The sequence below is a fragment of the Mus musculus genome, chromosome 10 (assembly GCF_000001635.26).
Source record: "Mus musculus strain C57BL/6J chromosome 10, GRCm38.p6 C57BL/6J".
NCBI lineage: Eukaryota > Metazoa > Chordata > Mammalia > Rodentia > Muridae > Mus > Mus musculus.
Window position 1 is genome coordinate 86,389,158 of NC_000076.6, and position 21,474 is coordinate 86,410,631.

The 21,474-nt window shown below is 41.3% G+C and overlaps 1 protein-coding gene across 13 annotated transcripts in view; it reads right to left on the bottom strand.

Moving 5' to 3' along the window:
- Nucleotides 1-21,474, bottom strand: part of Syn3 (synapsin III) — a 450,181-nt gene that overhangs the window by 340,412 nt on the left and 88,295 nt on the right. For all 13 annotated transcript variants that reach the window (XM_006513699.4, NM_013722.3, XM_006513698.3 and 10 more), the window contains exon 4: nt 18,456-18,547. In XM_006513699.4, the coding sequence (XP_006513762.1) occupies nt 18,456-18,547 (92 nt within the window). The remainder of the gene's footprint in view (nt 1-18,455; nt 18,548-21,474) is intronic.

Below are 21,474 nucleotides of genomic sequence, written 5' to 3' on the forward strand. Positions count from 1 at the left end.
TGAGAATAATTTCCCACACACATACAGGTAGGTGCCTTAACGGGGAAATTGGGTTCTGAGCCACACTTGCAGACTCTGCCGGGTCTTCAGTATTCACTCAGTGAATGATTACCTGGAATTTAAAATCCAATGCTTAGGGTAAGCATATGTGAAATAAGAAGCAACGGAATATTATTCATACAAAGTGTGTGTGCCTGCGTGAGTGTGTGTGTGCCATGCAAGTCGGAACCAGAGGTTGATACTAGGAGCCTCACTCACTGTTTACCTTATTTTGGGGGACAGGGTTTCTCAGTGAGTCCCAGAGTTTGCTGAGTAGGCAAGACTGGCTGGACAACAAGGGATCCCCCGTCTTCACTTCCCAGTGCCTGGGTTACAGAGACACTCTGCTCTACTGGTGATCCAAACTCAGCTGGGGCAAGAACTTTACTTACTGAACTAATGCCCAGCCCTGCCCCTTTTTGCTGGAATGTTTGGAGTTCCCAGATAGAAAGTTGGAGAAGGTTGGATACTGACTCCAGTTCTTACATTAAGGGGCTCGGACAAATTGCTCTTCCTTCTTGCCCAGGGCCACAGGGGACACACAGACAGTTCTGAGAGGCAATTTGAAGTTTTTTTAATGATCCGATGTACTGTCCCCTTCTAGCTAGGATAAACTCAGGCATTTCTCTCTTGCCTCACACATTCTCTCAGCAAATAGTCTGCTTGGGTGGGTCCTGGAGTAGGGGGTGTGTGTAGGGATCTGAAACCCTTTGATGATTTTCCTCGAGCTCTTGGTTCCTGATGCTTTCTGGTTCCCACTCTCCAACTCTCTGATGTCTGGGCCTTCTAATGAGTGATGCACATTATCAGCCACTGTGGTTTGAATGGCTGCCTGAGATTTAGAATTGCTCAATGCTACAGACTAAGAGCTGGCTTGAATAATGAGCTTGGGCCTCATTAACATCTGCCTACTTGGGTGTTTTGCATTCTTGGTGTCTCTCATTCGGAGTTCCAATTCCATCTGTCTGGGTGAACACAGCTGCCCCCTTTCCTCACTGCTTGGTGGAGCCAGGCTCTAGTCTGAGCTCAGAAGAGCCCTGCCATCCACAGAACATGATTTCAACATGCCCTGAACTGACCCCTGCTCTGCTTTCTAAATGAAACAAGTGGATTTCCTTAGGAACTGAAAGATCTGAGTGCTTCAAGCACCTCAATACGGTTAGCCCACAGACCTGTGTTTTGTGTGCTGGCCAGAGAGCAGAATGAGAATTTAATTACTGCAAAGACTGATGATTAAACTATCAATTAAAACTTGTAAATGGATACCAGAATCTGACCTCAGAAGCAGGGGCTTAGTGAGGCTGTCCACTGAAGAGTTCATACGTTAGTCTTTCCTAGACTGACTCCCCGCCCTATTCTAAGCCCCAGTAAAACCCAGTTCTCTGGGCAGCACCAACACAGTTCTCCTGCTTTCTGGCTTCTGCATGGCCCCAGCTAGGGATCGGAAGTCAGAGTGAGGAAAGAGTGGTAGCATCTCTCTACCATGCCTACCTGAAGCATCAGGCTGTGCCCTGTTCTAAGTTATCCTATACTGCTTAAAACAGTGGACTTAGAGACTCCATGTGACGTGTCCTGAGAAACTCCATCTTAAATCACCTTTTGTATTTAATTGCTCTGAATACAAAATTCATTTGCATTTCAAATATATATTACACAACCATTGTGGAGGTCATTTCCAACAGTGTGTTTTTGTAATTTTGTGTGCTAAACAGACATTTGAATGGAAACACAGAGGCAGAATGTACTATAGTGGACACATAAGAAACACTCTCTCTCTCGGGGCTGGAGAGATGGCTCAGCGGTCAAGAGCACTGACTGCTCTTCCGAAGGCCCTGAGTTCAATTCCCAGCAACCACATGGTGGCCCACAACCATCCATAACGAGATCTGGGGCCCTCTTCTGGAGTGTCTGAAGACAGCTATAGTGTACTTACATATAATAAATAAATAAATCTTAAAAAAAAGAAAGAAAGAAACACTATCTCTACACACTGCCCACAAGGCACACAGTGATAAATAACACCGATGAATAACTTACTCCTAAAAGTAGAAAGGGTTCTATCCTATAAATTTATCTATATAGGTAAATGTAATGTAAATTGGGACTATTTTATCTATAATTCCTATGAGCACCTATGATTCATATGAGCACATGGGCCCATATTATGATCATATCACATTTAATCATCACAGTCATGATATGATTAAAATCCTATCAGAAAAAACTGGGCCTATGAACTTCTCAGACACACCAGAAATCGATACAACTTCCTACCAGGATCCCATAAAGCGGAGGACACCTGGGCTCTAGAGAGAGCTCAGTCTGGGCTCTGGGTAAGGCTCAGACAGGAAAGGGCTTGTTTGATCTCCAAAGCCCACATTAAAAAGCTGGCCATTGTGCCATGCATTTACAATCCCAGTTCCGGGGAGGAAGAGACAGGAGGATCTCTGGGGCTCTCCGACCAGTCTGTTCAGCCAAGTTTACAAGCTCGTTAAGAGACCACACCTGACAGAAGACCAGGTAGGCTACCAGCAGGCCCTTTTTGGTCTCTCTGGTTCCCCAGCAGACTCAAGCCCACAATCCACTCCTCCCCCCATCTATGCCTCCTGTGGATCCCCAGACCACCCTTTCTTGACCTCCCAGAAGTCAGCACCTAAGCCTATACTCATCAAAAACTCAGATGCCTAGATGCCAGCTTAAGAACGCAATCAAGCTTACAAGATTTTTTAAAAGTTCATTAAAAAAATACATAAAAGTTTTAGATATGTTAGTATTACCACTACTTGTAATCTGTACTGAAATTCACATTGTAGAAAAGGCTTTATGCCTTGAAGTCATGGTAAAAAGTTTGGGGACCCAAAAAAGATTTTCAGTTAAGAGCATTAACACTCTTTATTTCTGAATATTTGATTAGACAGATGTTTTTAACCACAGTGAGAAAGAATTTTTAAGTCTGTACTTAGAGGACAACCAAAGGAAATTATAAAATCTCCAGCTTGCAACTATGGTAATAGTAGTTAATGGCATCAAATGAATGAATAAAAGAAAAAAAAGAAATAAAACATGACTGTTGTTAAAGCAACAGACAATATTGTCAGAGATCTGAGAAGGATAAATTATGGCTAGAAGTATAATCTAAATGGTCTATGTATCAATTAAAATGACAGAGCTATCCCTGTTAACTAAAGCTCCAGGATCATTGGGGGGAGGGGGGAGGCGTGGTTGTATTTTTGTCTATCACACAGGACAACATTTAATCTTTAGCTGTCATACAGAGCAGCATGGCCTTTGGCTGTCAGGCCCAAGTCTCAGACATTTTCCCAAGAGGCAGGCAAAGTAGGACAATCAAGCCCCAAATATCTAGTTTGCACAGAGCTCTGGCAGAAGGCAAGGCATGGGAGTTTTCCCCAGTGGTTAGGGTTATCACAGTCCAGGTGCAGTCGCCTTGCCCTGTTTATCTTCTTTGGAGATCATAAGGGCGCTGCTAGGAGAGGGTAGTTCTGTCTACTATGGGAAACCTTTTTATTAAACATTTTAAATGTCATGCTCAATAGATCTCTGAAGAGTTTGAAGACCACCTATCTCTTAAGTATATCTAAATTTAGGCTTAAACTTAAAAACACATACAGGAGGCTAAATAATGTGTGTCATGGAGTGAACAGTTTATAAGCTAGTAGCTTATATAAGGTTAGGAGTTCATACCTTTATCCATGTTAAGTTTGAGGCTTAAAATTTTGAGTTGAAGATTTAATTGAATTACTTTTAATGTCAAAATAGAATATCCCAGTTTTTAATATGATTAATTTATCCAAATATCATAACAACATGAACAAAAACAAAAGAGTAAACAAATATTACCATGAACCTGTGTAGACCTTAAGAATTTATAAATCTTGATTATCAAATATTCCTTATTTATCAAACATGTTGTTACCTATCTAATTTTGCTAAAGTTTGATATTGAACAGTTAGCAAAAACATAAGTAATTAGACATAAATCTTTTTTTTTTTAATTTATTTATTTATTTATTTATTTATTATATGTAAGTACACTGTAGCTGTCCTCAGACACTCCAGAAGAGGGAGTCAGATCTCGTTACGGATGGTTGTGAGCCACCATGTGGTTGCTGGGATTTGAACTCCTGACCTTCGGAAGAGCAGTCGGGTGCTCTTACCCACTGAGCCATCTCACCAGCCCCTAGACATAAATCTTAAACAGCTTATATACATACACTGAGTAGATATTGATAACCATAAATTTTATATTCTCACAGATTGTAAAAAGTTCTGCCACAGACAAATGATCCCAGCATCTTATTTCTAAGATTCTACAGTTTTACACTCTCAAGTCTTTTTTTCCCATTTACAATAAATAAAATCTTTATTTGCGATAGGAATAGATTTCATTGACATGTAAATTTCTCGTAAATTAGCAAAAATTGACTTTGGAAAATGGAAGTGAATATAGCTTGTAAAGTGAGACCTTCTAGGGAAATACTGGTTGGTTGTATGTTAACTTGACACAGCTAGTGTCATCAGAGAAGAAGGAGCCTCAGTTGAGGAAGTGCCTCCAGGAGATCCTGCTGTTAAGGCATTTTCTCAATCGGTAAGATCAACAGTAACAGAAACAACAGAAAGTGTATGGACTCTCGGAAATCAACAGCTCTCTATTGGATGAAATCTGGGTCAAGACAGAAATAAAGAAAGCAAATAAAGACTTTGTAGAACTCAATGAAAATGAATGCACAACATATTCAAACTTATGAGATACAATGTAAGTAGTGGTAAGAGGAAAATTCATAGTATTATGTGCCTATATAACAAGAAAAAGTAGAGATATCTCATACTAGCAACATAACAACACAATTGAAAACTCTAGAACAAAAAGAAGTAAATATGCCCAAGAAAGAGTACACAGCAAGAAATAATCAAACTGAGGGATTAAATCAATATAATAGCAACAAAAGAACAAGGCAAATCATCAATGAAACAAAGAGATGGTTCCTTGAGAAAATCAACACGATAGACAAGCCCTTATCTAAACTAACTTAAACACAGGCAAAGAATATCCAAATTAACAAAATCAGAAGCAAAAAGGGGGACATAACAGCAGTCACTAAGGAAATTCAAAGAATTATAAAAGCAGACTTTGAAGACCTGGCTCCATCAAATTAGAACATCTAAAAGAAATGGGTAATTTTCTCAAGAGATACCACTTATCAACATTATATCAAGATCAGAAAAACAGTTTAAAGAGACACATAATCCCTAGTGAAATAGAAGCAGTTATTAAAAGTCTCCCTTCACCGAGTCTATTAATGATACTCTGTTATGCTTGCAGACAGGATCCTAGCATAACTGTTCTTTGAGAGGCTCCAACCAACAGCTGATTGAAACAGATGCAGAGACCCACAGCCAAACATTAGATGGAGCTTGGGGAGTCACGTGGAAGAGCTTGGGGCATTGAGGGACCCAAAGAGGTAGAGACTCCACAAGAAAACCAACAGAGTCAACTAACCCAAACCCTTGAAAGTTCCCCATAGATTGAACCACCAATCAAAGAGCAAGCATGGGATGGACCTAGGCCCTACACATATATGTAGCAGATGTGCAGCTTGTTCATCATGTGGGTCCCCCAACAACTGGAGTGGGGGCTGTCCCTAAATTCAGTGCCTGACTGTGAATCCTGATCCCCTAACTAGATCATCATGTCTGGTCTCAGTGAGAGAGGATGTACTTATTCCTGCAATGACTTCATGTGCTATGGGATTGACACCTGGGGGTGGGGATGATGCTAAGGGGGGTTTCTTCTTTTCAGAGGAGAAGGAGAACAGAAAATGGGGGAAGGATCTGTGAGAGGGGGAAATGAGAGGAGAAGGGGGCTGATATTGAGATATAGAGTGAATAAATAAATGAAAAAAAGGCCTAAAACCAGATAGTTTTTGCACAGAATTCTACTAGATTTTCAAACAAGAATTAACACCAATACTCCTCAAATTATTCCACAAAATAGAAACAGAAGAAACATTGCCAAATTCATTTTATGAGGCCGCAGTTTTCCTGATATACAAACCACATAAAAACTGAACAAAGAAAGTACAGACTCATTCCCCTTAGGAACCATCAATGCCAAAATACTTAATAATAAAATACCTGCAAATTGAATCCAAGAACATTCAAAAAGATTATCCACCATGATAAGTAGGCTTCATCTCAGAGATGCAGGGGTGGTTTAATATATGAAAATCAGTAAATACAATCTACCATATTTTTAAAAAAAACTGTACAAAAAAGAAAAACCTCATGATCATTTCATTGGATATAGAAAGGTCCTTTGACAAAATCCAAAGCTCTGTTGTGATAAAAGTCGTAGAGTCATTAGTGATACAGGGACATACATCAAGATAATAAAGGGAATTTACAGCCAACCTACAGCTGACATCAAATCAAATGGAGAGAAAGTCAAAGCAATTCCACTAAAATAGCGAACAAGACAAGGCTATCCATTCTGTCCATATCTATTCAATGTAATACTTGAAGTCTGAGAGCAAGAAGACAACAGAGGGATCTCAAGGGGATACAAATTGGAAAGGAAGAAGTCAAAGTATCATTATTTGCAAATGATATGATAGTATATATACGTGACCCCAAAAGTTTTATCAGTGAGCTACTGCAGCTGATAAACTTTCAGCAAAGTATCTAGACAGAAGATTAACTAAAAAAATAATAATAAAACACACACACACACACACACACACACACACAGACAGAGATCAGAATGGGAGGATCCATGTTTCTCTTAGCTAACTATCAAGATAATCAAAACTAGTTGGAAATTTTCGGTCAATGAAACTACTGCTTTTTGTGAATTTGTTGTACATTTATAAATATGACATTCAACAATGAACGTTTCTATTGTATCTGGCATAGCATACTCATGAAACCAAAACCGACCCTAGTGTTGTGTTGAACCCATGGTTGCAGAGCCTCTTTCAAAACCCACATTAGTGTGGTGGGTTTTGGAAGTGCTCTGCAACCAAGGGTCATCACAACATCTCCTACTTAACTAGAAACTATATCTACTAGACCTACTAGACTAGAGCTTTGTGTCTTTCATGCCAAGTGCTCTGGACCATTTTGCATTTCAGATGTTTTTGGATTTTTAGGATATTTACATGTATTGCATATTTACATCTCTTGGAAATGGGACTCAAATCTAAACATAAAATCCATTTGGATTCTATATAAACATGATATAAATAGCCTTGAGGGTACTGTACTATAGTCATTTTTCATAATTTTGTGCATTAGGCACAGTCATGGTGTGTAAATTTTCACTTGCAATGCCATCAAAGTACTCTAAAAGTTTTGAACTTTAGGGTTAGGGCTTTCAGACCCGGATGCTCTACCTGTAATGGCATTTCCCTTCTTTGTCCCTTCAGCCCTACACATTTCTCTGCATATGAAGCTTTCATTAAAGTCATATTTTAAATAAGCCACGAAGGGGTGAATTTTGTCCCTTGCCTCATACAATTCTTGATGTAATGTCTAGTTTCAGAAGTGGTGCCCATGGCATAGTGAGTTCTTAACAAATATTGGTGGAATAAATAAACTTCCTGCATATCCTATTTCATGTGGTGCTTACAGAAGCCACACACACTTTATTAGTGCCTCATAAGGTAAAAAGTGGGGGCTCGGAGGTAGTCAGGTCTGACCTCTGGGTGAGAACAGCTCTCTACTCACATGAGCTGTCCTTGTTCAGACCCTGCAGAAAGGTTACTTGAGTTTGGATTTGATTTGGCCCTAAAGGTCATATACTGATCGCTTGCTCAGAGCACTTCATGCTATTGGGAGGTGGTGGAATATTTAAGAGATGTGGCCTAGTGGAAAGATGTCAGGTCACTGGGGGTGTGTCATGAAAGGAAATTAAGATTTTGGTTTCTTCTTATCTCTTGCTCTCTTGTTTCACAAGCACCCTGAAGTGACAATGTCTTCTGTGTCACATGTCCACAAAGATTTGCTGGATACTATCATACCCCAAACTCCTGGGTCAAGCAATCACAGACTGAAACATCTGGAACCTCCAGCTAAAATGAACCTTGCCTCCTTTTAAGCGCATTAGACTTAGGTATCTTGTCACAGTGAAAGAGCGACAACTAACCCAGATCTGAGATTCCTGCTACCTTCTCTCTAGAGAGATCTGGGGTTCAACCATGCTGGTATGGGAGGAGTAGATGCTATGAGAAACATAGAGTGAACTGAAAGGCGCTAAAGATGCCCAGGGCTTCACCTGGCACTGCATCAGAGGCCTGAGCCAGAGTCAAGGGCTGCCAGGCTCTAGAAATCTGATGTTGAGGCTAGCAACCCCATGCCTCCAAGCCAATCTCTGTTGCTATGACTTGATTTCTTCCTCTGTAAAATGGGTTATGATGATAATTACCAGCATCTAATTTAGAGATTACTTCGGTCTAGACATAGCTGAGGCATTAGCACATACCAGCTTGTGTATTTCCCCCACTGAACTCTGTGATGAGTTGTTAGCATAAAGTATTCCACACAGTGTGCTACCCAAGGTCACACAATGCCTTTGTCTAGGCTGAAGAGGGATATCTACCCAGGCAGGCTGCTCCAGAGGCTGGGTTCTGATGCCAAGCTCTACTGCCCCCTTGCTTTCTTTGGAACATCTTATGGGGTTGTGGGAATAGATAAGATCACATTTTATATGAAGAACTTGGCCCAGGGATCCAGCAGTAAGTGGTAATGACCTTTTCCCTAGACCCTGTCTCTAAGTCAGATTCTTGGATTCTCCCCATGTTTTCGTTTCAACTGGCTGTTGAACTGTCCTCTTACGTACCACTCATAATGGGGAACTTAACACCTCTTTAATAATGGAACACTCTCCCTCTTATTAAAGAGGGGGCAATCAGGGCAGAGATGCCACACACAGGCTCTGGAGTCAGACTGGCTGAGCTCCACTGCTCACTGGCTGGACACCTGGATCCCATTACACAACTCATTGGGTTTTTTTCCACCTTCTTATCTATAAAACTGGGATTTAATAGCACGCACCTTCTGGGGTTGTTGAAAGGATAAAATGAGTTAATATATGTTAAGTGCTTGGAACAGTGCCTAGCCCATAGGAAACATTGTAAAAGTGTTTTTTAAATAAATAAAAATTCATGAATTTTGTATGTGCCATTCAAGCTGGCTTAAACTAAAAGGGATTGCTCTTGGCTCAAGTCTGGGGGAGAATGTGGACCCAGTCTAGAGTAACATCACCAGGTCACTGTCTCTCTTGGCTGTGATTTCCTTTGGTTTGGCTCCATTTCTGGCAGGTCATTCACTCAGGGAGACAGAGAGCCACCAGCAGCTCCAGGCATTCATCCTACCAGCTCAGCAGCTCTGGACATTGACCCAGCAGTTCAGTGCCCCCCCCCCCCCGCCCTGTAGAAATTATATGCCTGTTAACTGAGAACTCCAGAAAAAGTTTCATGAGAAAGTCCTGTTGTCTTACCTCGAATCTCAAGGTGACAGTCCAATAGACTAGGGCTGGTTGTGTGTTGTCAATTGCACACACACTGCCCAGACAATGAAAGGAAAAGGGAGTCATTTCATAAAACACACCACCACCCATAGGCATGGAGGCCTGGTTGGTATAAGAAAACAGTGCAAGCCATGGGGAGCAAGCTGATAAGCATCATTATTCAGTAAGCATCATTGGCCTCTGCTTCAGGTCCTACTTCCAGGTTCCTGCTTTGAGTTCCCTGGATGATGGACTGACTACAAGCTGTAAGATGAAATAAATCCTTCCATACCAAGGTTTCTTCTGTTCATGGTGTTTTATTACAGCATGAACATTAAAAAAAAACCTTATGAAATGTTTGTATGTGTAGTTTTGTTTGTTCATTTGTTTGTAGCTCAATGATGTGACTGTTTGGAATTTTGTAAATGGCAATGTTGTATCCCAATATCAAAAAGGTTGTCACGCCTACTAGAAGGTGGGACCTCAATAAAGGAAGTGGGTCACTAGGGATAAGCCTTGAGATTTTGTAGTTCTACTTCCTGTCTTTTCTATTTCCACATGTGGACACAATGTCATCAGTCCCCCACACTCCTGCTCCTATGCCTTCTCCATCCTGTTGGACCACAGTCCTTCTTAAACCTTCAACTAAAATAAATCCTTCCTCTCCTAAGTTGCTTTTGTTAGGTACTTTGTCACAGCAAGAAGAAAAGTGAGTGATAGTGACAAAGTAAGAGGCTTATGGGATCCTTGGGCCTAGAGCTTTGGTCTTAATAGCAAAGTCTTCAAAGCCTTGGCTCTTCGAAGTATGGTTGTTCTTCCTCCTCCTCCTCTTTCTCTTCCTGCCCAGTCTCCTCTCTCATCCTCCCTTTCCTCCTCCTTCTTCTTTTTCTTCACCATCACCACCCTCTTGGAGATTACCCAAATCAATGCTGTTCAGGTTTAGTCTATAGAACCAGCAACACCTAGGAGATTATATTTCCAGGCCCTATCTCACGACCTAGTAGATGGGAATTTGTGTGTTAATAAGATGGTAGGGAGATTGGTACATGGACTTCGATTTGAGAGGCCCTATGATTGATAACTCTATAGAAAAGCTAACACATGTCGCAGCTTCCCACAACAGAAATCCATTCTCTGATGGTTGTGGAGGCCAGACATACAAAATAAAAATGTCAACAGCTCTGGCTCCTATTGGGGAAGAATATGTCCGCTATTCATCTCCCAACTCCCCATCATTGCAGGAGATCATTGGCATCCTTTGACTTGGTGATGCATCACTGCAGGTTTGGCCTTCATAATCATACAACATTTTCCTTTTATCTCTATGTCCCCATTTAAAATACTGGGTCTTACGTGATTAAGGTTGACCTGGAACTTGCTATGCACCCTACAACACCAGATCCCCCTGCCTCAGCCTCCAGTTGCTGAGATTATAGGCCAGTGATACCATATCTAGCCAGCACTTCTTTTTACAAAGATACCAGTAACATTATATTGTGCATCCACACATTTAAAGTATGACCAATTTAAGTAATCATATCTGGAAGGATTTTGCTTCCCAATAAATACATTTTCTGTTATGAGTGGTGAGGACTTTAACACAACAGCTTCTGAGGAAATTCAATTCAGTAAAAATGCATTAAAAGTCTGCCATTAGTAAATGCCAAGAGACAAGATAATTAATAAGTACCTAGACCATTTCTATAAATTCATTTTTGTGAACAGCTGTGTAAATTCTGAAGGAAGACTGGAGACCCAGAAGAACACTTGAGGATTTTTATTTTCACAAAGTGATTCCTGCCTTCAAGTAGCCCACCAGGTAAACTCCTTGGCTTTTCAAATGACCCAATCCCAAGTAAAAGCTGCCACAGGAAAAAAATATGGGTGGCTGCTTGTTGTGGTTGTAGCTTTAATTGTCAAGTTGACACAACCCTAGCAATCCTTGGGAAGAGAGTTTCAAGAAAGGGATTATGTAGTGTGTTGTCCTGTGGATACGTCTGTGAAGGACTGTCTTAATTAAGTTAATCGATTTGGGAAGACATAGTCCTCATGGGCAGCATCATTTCTTAGGTAGGAGGTCCTTAGCTAACTAGATGAGTTGACAAATCTAGTTGAGTGCAAGCAAGCAAGCAAGCAAGCAAGCAAGCAAGGAAACAAGTATGTATACACTCACTTCTCCCTGCTCTTAATTGTGGATGTGATGGGAATAACTAACTGTCTCAAGTTTCTGCTGCCTTGACTTCCCTGCTATGATGGCCTGTAACTTGGATTTGTAAGTTGAAATAAAGCCTTTGTCCCCAAAGTAGCTTTTAGTTAAGGCATAAAATGGCTTATGTTATAGAAATGAAGCGAGAACGTTGTAACCTGGAATCATCTAGACAGCTTTCAAAACACTGTTGTCTGTATCCCACCTTCAAGGATTCCTGTTGATCACAAGTCTTAGCTTAGACTCTGTTAGACTCTAACCTGCTCTCAAAGTTGAGAACTAACAGCATAGATGGAGGCATTTCAGCTATTACGAAGACAGTGGACATAAGCAGTGGTAATATTGAACATGAGGACAGACTGATTCCCAAGGTTTTACACTGTGTATACAGACTGTGGCTACCATGAGAACACACGGTGCAGACAGCATGCCTTGCAGCAGCACCCGCACAGCCCCTTTATTTTCCCTCTTTATTAATCTTTATCAATCTTTATCAATCTTTACACTGTATCTGTGATATCTGTCCTTGGTTGCCTATAAAATGGGAATTTTATTTCTCCTTAATAAATGAATGTTGCGTCATAACACGTTAACTTTCTTTGGTAACAAACTTCAACATTTTCCCAACTCCCAGGATCAGTTAGCTTTGCTTGTTTTCAGAGACATGGCGTCATTATATGTGCAACTCTAGGTGGCTTGGCTAATAAATAGGTGTTTTTTATATTTTGGTGGTGGTAGTGGGGATTGAACCCGGGCCTCTGGAAGGTTCTGGCCAAGCACTCTTCCAATGTACTACCTCTCTGGCTTGGAATTCCTGTGCAGCTTAAGGGAGGCTGGAAGTTTGGGGTATTTTGCCTCATCCTATCACATTCTAGTATTATATGCCTAAATTACCACACCTGGCCCTCACTTAGTTCTTTATTAATCTGAAAGTTTTGGTATATGACCCCACCCCCAATTTTCAAATGTTCTGCCTTATAATATTCCTATTAATGTTTTCAATAGAATGTAGTTACCTTTTAAAAAGTTACCCTGAAAACTTTCTTTGTTTAATTAGTATATTTAGACCATTCATGTTTAATAAAATTATGTGTATATATTTATGTATATAAATGGCATTTGTTTATAAATGTTTTTTTCCATTTTTATTAGGTATTTAGCTCATTTACATTTCCAATGCTATACCAAAAGTCCCCCATACCCACCCACCCCCACTCCCCTACCCACCCACTCCCCCTTTTTGGCCCTGGCGTTCCCCTCTACTGGGGCATATAAAGTTTGTGTGTCCAATGGGCCTCTCTTTCCAGTGATGGCCGACTAGGCCATTTTTTTTTTTTTCCATTTTTTATTAGGTATTTAGCTCATTTACATTTCCAATGCTATACCAAAAGTCCCCCTTACCCACCCACCCCCACTCCCCTACCCACCCACTCCCCCCCTTTGGCCCTGGCGTTCCCCTGTACCGGGGCACACAAAGTCTGCGTGTCCAATGCTAGGCCATCTTTTGATACATATGCAGCTAGAGTCAAGAGCTCCGGGGTACTGGTTAGTTCATAATGTTGTTCCACCTATAGGGTTGCAGATCCCTTTAGCTCCTTGGCTACTTTCTCTAGCTCCTCCATTGGGAGTCCTGTGATCCATCCATTAGCTGACTGTGAGCATCCACTTCTGTGTTTGCTAGGCCCCGGCATAGTCTCACAAGAGACAGCTACATCTGGGTCCTTTCAATAAAATCTTGCTAGTGTATGCAATGGTGTCAGAGTTTGGATGCTGATTATGGGGTGGATCCCTGGATATGGCAGTCTCTACATGGTCCATCCTTTCATCTCAGCTCCAAACTTTGTCTCTGTAACTCCTTCCATGGGTGTTTTGTTCCCAATTCTAAGGAGGGGCATAGAGTCCACACTTCAGTCTTCATTCTTCCTGAGTTTCATGTGTTTAGCAAATTGTATCTTATATCTTGGGTATCCTAGGTTTGGGGCTAATATCCACTTATCAGTGAGTATATATTGTGTGAGTTCCTTTGTGAATGTGTTACCTCACTCAGGATGATGCCCTCTAGGTCCATCCATTTGGCTAGGAATTTCATAAATTCATTCTTTTTAATAGCTGAGTAGTACACCATTGTGTAGATGTACCACATTTTCTGTATCCATTCCTCTGTTGAGGGGTATCTGGGTTCTTTCCAGCTTCTGGCTATTATAAATAAGGCTGCTATGAACATAGTGGAGCATGTGTCCTTCTTACCAGATGGAACATCTTCTGGATATATGCCCAGGAGAGGTATTGCTGGATCCTCCGGTAGTACTATGTCCAATTTTCTGAGGAACCGCCAGACTGATTTCCAGAGTGGTTGTACAAGCCTGCAATCCCACCAACAATGGAGGAGTGTTCCTCTTTCTCCACATCCACGCCAGCATCTGCTGTCACCTGAATTTTTGATCTTAGCCATTATGACTGGTGTGAGGTGGAATCTCAGGGTTGTTTTGATTTGCATTTCCCTGATGATTAAGGATGTTGAACATTTTTTCAGGTGCTTCTCTGCCATTCGGTATTCCTCAGGTGAGAATTCTTTGTTCAATTCTGAGCCCCATTTTTTAATAAATTATATAAACATTATATATTATGTAAATATTATATATATTGGTGGCACAAATACTTAACAAATGCTAGAGGTCCTTTGCAGAGTTTGGAGTTCCACAATTAACCATGAGAGGGTTAATTTCTAGGAATTCACATATTCTGAACACCAATTCACTTATCAGTGTTCTTGGGGGAGGGGTGTCAGGTCATCAGTGTAGGTCCCATACCTACAAGGCCCAGGGAACCTCTGGGCAAAGAAGAAACAAAGACATGACTTCAGGGACAGCAGTATGGCAATCCAGGAAACAGGACAGCAGTTCCATGGCCATGCCCAATGGTAGAGTGGAAACAATGGGGTGGACAGTGGACTGGGGGAGTGGCTCTTTAGCTGCTTACACAGAGACACTTTATAACCACCTACTCTACAAGTAGCGTACTTATTATAATCAGAAAACAATAGTTACCCCACACACACCCTCTTCTTTCCTTTTCACTTCTCTGTGCAGTTGATCTTTCTCTGGGACAATTTTCCTTTGGCCTAAATACCTAAGAGTTTCGCTTAGTGAGGATCTGCTCTTTGTGTTTTTATTTGTTCATCATTCATGTGAGTTATTTCCCCAGAGGCAGTATTAAAGGCTGGGAACTAATTTTCTTCACTGTCCTGAAGGCGTCCTCACCATGGCTCTCTGAAAGCCATCACTGAAATTGCAATGAAATAAATTTACCTTCCTAACTCTGCTTATTCTCAAGATGCTTGTGTTGTTCTTTCTATAATTACATGGACATGTCTGGGTGTAGAATTCTTTTTCCTAGTCTGGGTTAAAACGTGTTGAGCCTCTGGCTGGCATGTTATGCTGGAGGAATCATTCTTTGCACTCCTGCCTCTGGTCCATTCTTTTATTCTTTCAGTTCTCTTCTGACACTATAATTAAGTGAACACTCTAGTGTGTCCTGAGACCTAACCCACTCTTATGCATTTCTAGTGCTCTCCATTCTCTCTGCCTTCTTCAGGACAATGCATTTAATTCCACGAATGCTTTTCCAACTGTGTCTAATGTGCTGTTCAACACAACACATTCAATTGTTTGGCTATTACAGTTTTCCATCTCTAGAAGTTCTATTTTTTAACATTGTTTATTTAATTTTTTATTATATAATATGTCTTGGTCATATTTTCCCTTCCCCAACACATTCCAGGTTCCCCTTTTCTAGCTATCTAAATTTGTATTCTGTTTTTCTCTTAAAGGACAAAGCCAACCTAAATAACAACAGTAACAACAGCAGCAGCACATATAAACATGACACACACCACCAGCACCACCACCAATAACAACAAATCAAACCAAACCAACCAAACAATAAAAAACACGGAGTCAATTTTGTGTTGGTTAACTATTACTTAACATGCAGCCTGACCTGTGGTATCCTTGATACTACTCAGTACCATTCCATTGAATTAAACAGACTTTTCTTCTCCCAACAGCTACCAATTGCAAATATGTTCTTGGTTAGGGGTGGGACTTTATGCCCACTCACCCTTCTCTGCTTTAAGGCCAGCTCCATGACATGGAATCCATACCCTGACATTTTTAATGAGGCTAAGAATCTGAAATTAGGTAGATTGAGGATGGATTCTAGGGGAAAATCTAGTACATTCATTCTGCTAATTGAACATTGCAATAAAACAACTCCTAATGACATATTGTTCTACTCATGGATCGGTGCATCACTGTATCCTCATCAGAGAAACTCCTTCTTGCAGTAAATTGTAATTAACACAGGGAGTCACATTTAGACAACATAGAGAGAGTGAGGGACTTTGGCCTCCTCAGTCCTAAGTTGGATGCAAGATATCCCTTCCCTCAAGGATTAGAGGTCTATGTGGAAGAAGAGGCTGGAAGATTTAAGAGCCAAAGTTGGTAGAGAACTTGAAGGAAAGATCATTTTCCAGATACCGTGGGCCTGATGCAGATAAGACCTCTCAGACACTGCGATGGCATACACACGATCTGCACAGGTTCAAACTAGAATGCTTACGTTTGATAGATCCCTGTTCTCTGCAAATATTTTCCAACTTGATTTTCATTTCCTCTTGATATATACATCACTTTCTCTTTTACTAATCTGTGTCTGGCAACTGCACCATCCAGTCTCTCTAAAGTTTAGCTCCTTCTTCATATTTCTGCTAATTCCTGGCACCAATGCTAGCTAATTCAAACCATGTGCTAGCTATTGTATAAATATATCTCTGAAGCATAGCCTGAAAGTGTATTCTTTTATAAAGGGTTATCTACTTCTGGCATGCTTGTGGTGAGCAGGCATCAGGTCTAATGCCAAAGACTTCCTGGGCCTCACTCACTTCAACCTGTGAGGGCTCAGCTACTTTGGTTTCATGTTCACCTTGAAGGTGGACTTCTATGAGGTCTTAGTTCACTGTATGAATGTGTGGCATGTTGAGGCATGAACCATTACACTCTCTAATACAAGCACACCTGAAGGTTGACTTTTTTCCCCGTTCTTTCCCTAGCCTATCAAAGCCAATTTCTAATCTGGGGCGTGTAGCACATAGTCAGTCTAATGATATCTGGGACAAGTGGCACATAGTCAGTCTAAAGACATGGTAGCTTCTGTTAGCTCCTTTCCCATCACTATGACAAACAAGCCTGAGAGCAGCTACTTAAGAGAGGAAAAACAGATTTCGGATCAGAGTTTCAGAGGGATTTCAGTCCATCATTATGGGGAAGGTATGACCCTAGTGCGTCCATGACGGTGGGAACACAAACATCTGATCCACAGCAACAATGTTCCAAATCAGGACACAGAGAGAACTGGATAGAAGTAAAGATAGGCGTAACTTTCAAGGCCTAGTTTAATGACCTATTTCCTCCAGCTTGGCCTTACATCCCAAAGATCCGACTAACTCCCAAAAAAGGACCACCAGCTAGGGACTAAATGTTCAACCAAATGAACCTGAGGGTGACATTTTCCATTAAAGTAATAACAATTCTTGTCTATTTTTCTTGGATTCCCTTGTCCCATTATTCTCTCCTTATTAATTATTACTGTTACGCCAACTCTCTGAAGGCTTCTATGCATTGCAATTGTTGGAAACTAGGCTTTAGTGGTGGCACATACGATCTGGCCTATTATTGGAAATAGGAAGCCACACAATGTCTTCCCTGCACTAAGAAAGCACGCAGTAGGTTATTGCATTATTTGATCACTCCATATCCCCCAACCATATGCCACTGCTTTCCTATGTCTACCTGCAGAGGCCATTTTTAACTTGCAGAACTCTCATACCCTCTCCCCAGCTCAATACCCACATCCTACCATTTGACATGGCTGGCCGGCTATCTATCTATCTATCTATCTATCTATCTATCTATCTATCTATCTATCTTTTTCACAGGATCTTCTGCTTTTCCTACTTGTCCAGGTCTGAGCCATCTCGTGGTCATATAGACCTTCACACATTAGCCTGCAAATCTTTTTCCCCAGAGTCTAATCATACAGGACAGCATTTGTGTGAGTCTTATCTCTCCTGTGCATACATACTTGTCATTTCTGACTTCCAAAGAATTCCATCATTTCCTCTCCAGCTCAGCACACATCCTACACAGATTTCTGGAAAATCTGATAACCAGGGCTTTTAGTTCTGCTGTGGTTAGAGGGAATTTTCTGAATGCTTAGTCTGCTGTGTTACTGGGAGGGGTTCTGTTCTTTCCGCTAGCCTTTTACACTGTGGATAGGCTACTCTCACGTGCATGAGTTTTTAACGTTGGCAGCCCTTGGCTGCAGTACTGTTATCTCCACCTTGCCTCTAAGAAACAGAGAATAAAAGGAACCAAATACAGACAGAATAGGGTCACAGCTCCACAACCAGAACCCATGCCTTTCATCCCAAGCCTTATTTCTTAGACATCACAGTTGCTTCTTGTGTATTTATGTCATTAATCATTTCTATTACAAAGGCACCTAGGACTCTGTGGAAATCATTTGGCAAAAGCAGCCACAGGCACCAGGCAGGCAGGTGTGGAGGTGTCTTTGTCAGGTTTCTCATATACACTTCTCAGATGGCTTTTGTATCTCAAGTCTGCTTACCGCACAATTTTGGTGCCATTTCTCACAACTTGCATGTCCACCATGCAGCCTCCGGTAACATAAGCAGCCAGGTTCAGCTCAGAGAACTCAGCCTGCAGAAGAAAGCAAAACAAATTAGGAGGCATCAAACACCACCAGTGTAGGACATTTGTGTTTGCTGTATGCTTCCATGTATTATCCAGTGCTTAATCAGGCCCCTTCTCAAACTTAGAAACAGAATATTTATCTTCCTCTTCAAAAGGAAGCTGAGGTGCAGAGAGACAGACGACATGATCAGGATCACACGGTGAACACATCATAGTGAAACCCTTGAGTCTCTGATTCAAGGCCCCACTGTCGTGACCAGAGTCCTCCTGCCTCCTTGGAAGCCGAAGAAGCCACTCTCACTGTTACTAGAAGATGCCAAATGTTAGCAGGCCGATCTCCCTGCTGTCAGCCTTGGGCTGTGCAGTTCATCAGCCTCATGCCTCTCATTACACAGCTTTGGGAACAGGACACCCCTCAAATTATCTGCTCAATATCCCCTTCTTAGTAGATGGTTTCTCCCTCTTTACCCACATATAGCTGCAGTGAAGCACCATGCTTGTGTTGCTTTGGTCCCTGGTGATGGGCAGGCATCTGATGCAAAGTGATGGAATGATAGCTTTACCTGAGAAGTTAAAAGAAGACATGCAGCTTGTTTGTAGGCAGTTGTATCTTTTTGTTTCCTGTTTTGTTCTCTTTTGTTTGTTTGTTTTTCAAGACAGGGTTTCTCTGTATAGCCCTGGCTGTCCTGGAACTCACTCTGTAGAGCAGGCTGGCCTTGAACTCAGAAATCTGCCTGCCTCTGCCTCCCGAGTGCTGGGATTAAAGACGTGCGCCATCACACCGGGCACTCTGTTTTGTTTCTTGATATAGGGTTGTATATAATGAATGTAGGCTTACCTCGAACTCGATATACAGCAGATGACTCTGAATTGCTGATCCTCCTATCTCTACCTTTTAAGTCTCAAGATGACAGATTATACAGTGCAATCATTTTATTCACTGCTAGAAATGGAATCCATAGCTTGTGCATGCTAAGCAAACACTCTAACATCTGAGCTAGATCCCCAGCCCATAGGTGGTTTATGTCTTTAATGCACAAGCCTGGATTCTACTTGAATCATATTTATTGATAGCTGTATTAGTATGGAATATGGAAAGTATGGAAAACCTGAATAGAGGAAGATCAGAAGAAGGAAGCAGAGAAGGAGAGAATGAGATATCACAGTCACCAAGAGAGGGAGAGAGGGAAACAGGGAGAGAGGGAGAAAGGGAGAGAAGCAAGAGATGGAGAACACTCTTGATGTTCCTGTCATTGGATTTAGGTGTGTGCCTTTGTGTTTTATAATCGGTTTAAGGCAGTAGTGAAATCCTATTACTTTCAATCAGAGATATGTGGAATACCAAGTATCTCTGGTCACACTGTATGCTTCCTGGAGATAGAGACATGTTCTTAAAACTACATATATCGGATTCCTAGAAAGCTGTAATAAGGATTCTCTGCTGGGTGGCATCAGTGCAGGAACTTACCCTATAGTTCTGGGCTAAAAGTTCAAAATCAAGGTGCTGGTAGGGTAATATAAATGTCCCATTTGGACTTGGCTACTCCACGGTCACTTATTCTCTGAAATTTGACTGTGAGTCTCTGTGTTAACCTCTGTCTACTGTAATAAGGATCATATCTAACGAGGGGTGAAAATTGCACTGAACTATGGATATAAGGTAAACTATTTAGAAGGCAGTTTAGTGTAATTTTCATTGAGCAGAATAACAGAAGTATGGCTTCCCTTAGGATATATAAACTTCCAAGCTATGGGTTCCTTGGTAAGATTTCAATATCAGGTATAAGTTCCTTTCTATGTAGTGGCCTTAAATCCAAATAGAAAGCAGTTGGTTACCCACATAGCTTTCATACCACCAGTGCATTGGTAAGATGGACATATCTTACCAAGCCAGTTGGTATTAAAGTTCACAGAGTTCACAGCTTTGACAGGGTATGAGTTTTGGTGACTTTTCTCTCTCCCTTAATAGCCTGTATAGCACCTCTAGCATGATGAAAGCTAGTCAGCAGGAAGGAAGCTTCTAGATTGGTATCGACCTGATTTCTCCTGTTCTGTGATCGCAGTGTATAATGTCTTCAGCAATGAGTTCTTATCACCAAGTTCAGGTCGGTGACCAAGAGTAATGGCAATTGAATTGTCTGTATTGTTTGTGGGGATCTACTTGAATACCCCGGATGAATGGGAGGTATTCACACTTGGCATTGCTCTCTTTGTCAACATATGGATTTTGCCACCATTAAATTTAAATGGAATCATTTAAAGGACGTAATGTCAACATGCCTTATTCATAGGAACAGTCAAAAACTTTTATTTGGATGTAGTAAATCCAAATAACTGTTCACGTATATAAAATGTTCACTATGTACAAGGTTTTGATCTAAGCATTTCACACATATCAATCTACTTGTCCAGATAAGGAGAGACAGAGAGATTAGATATAGGCAGGATGTCGCCCAATGGGTAGCAGAGCGCAGGACTCAGCCCCAGGAAGTGTGCTGGAAGGGGCTGTGCATCTGGCCATTTACACTCTATTGCCTCTCCCTGAGGCTGCACGAGGCACCATTAATGCTTGAATATTGTGAGAACTGTGGTGTTTTGAATGAGATTGTCACTCATAGGCTCAATATTTAAACACGTGTTCCCCGGTTGGTAGCACTGTTTGGAAAGCTTAGGAGGTGTGGCCTTGCTAACCATAGTCTGTCACTGCAGGTGGATTTTGAGAGTTTAAAGCCTCATGTCATCTCCAGTTTTCTCTCTCTGATTCATGCTTTCAGTTGAGCATGTGAGCTTTTAGCTCCTTGCTCTGGCCAGCAGGCTTGCCTACTGTCATGTCTTCCTTGCATGGACTTCCTTGCATAATGGACTATTATTCTTCTGGAACAATAAGGCAAAATTAACTATTTCTTCTATAAGCCACTTTTGGTTGTGGTGTT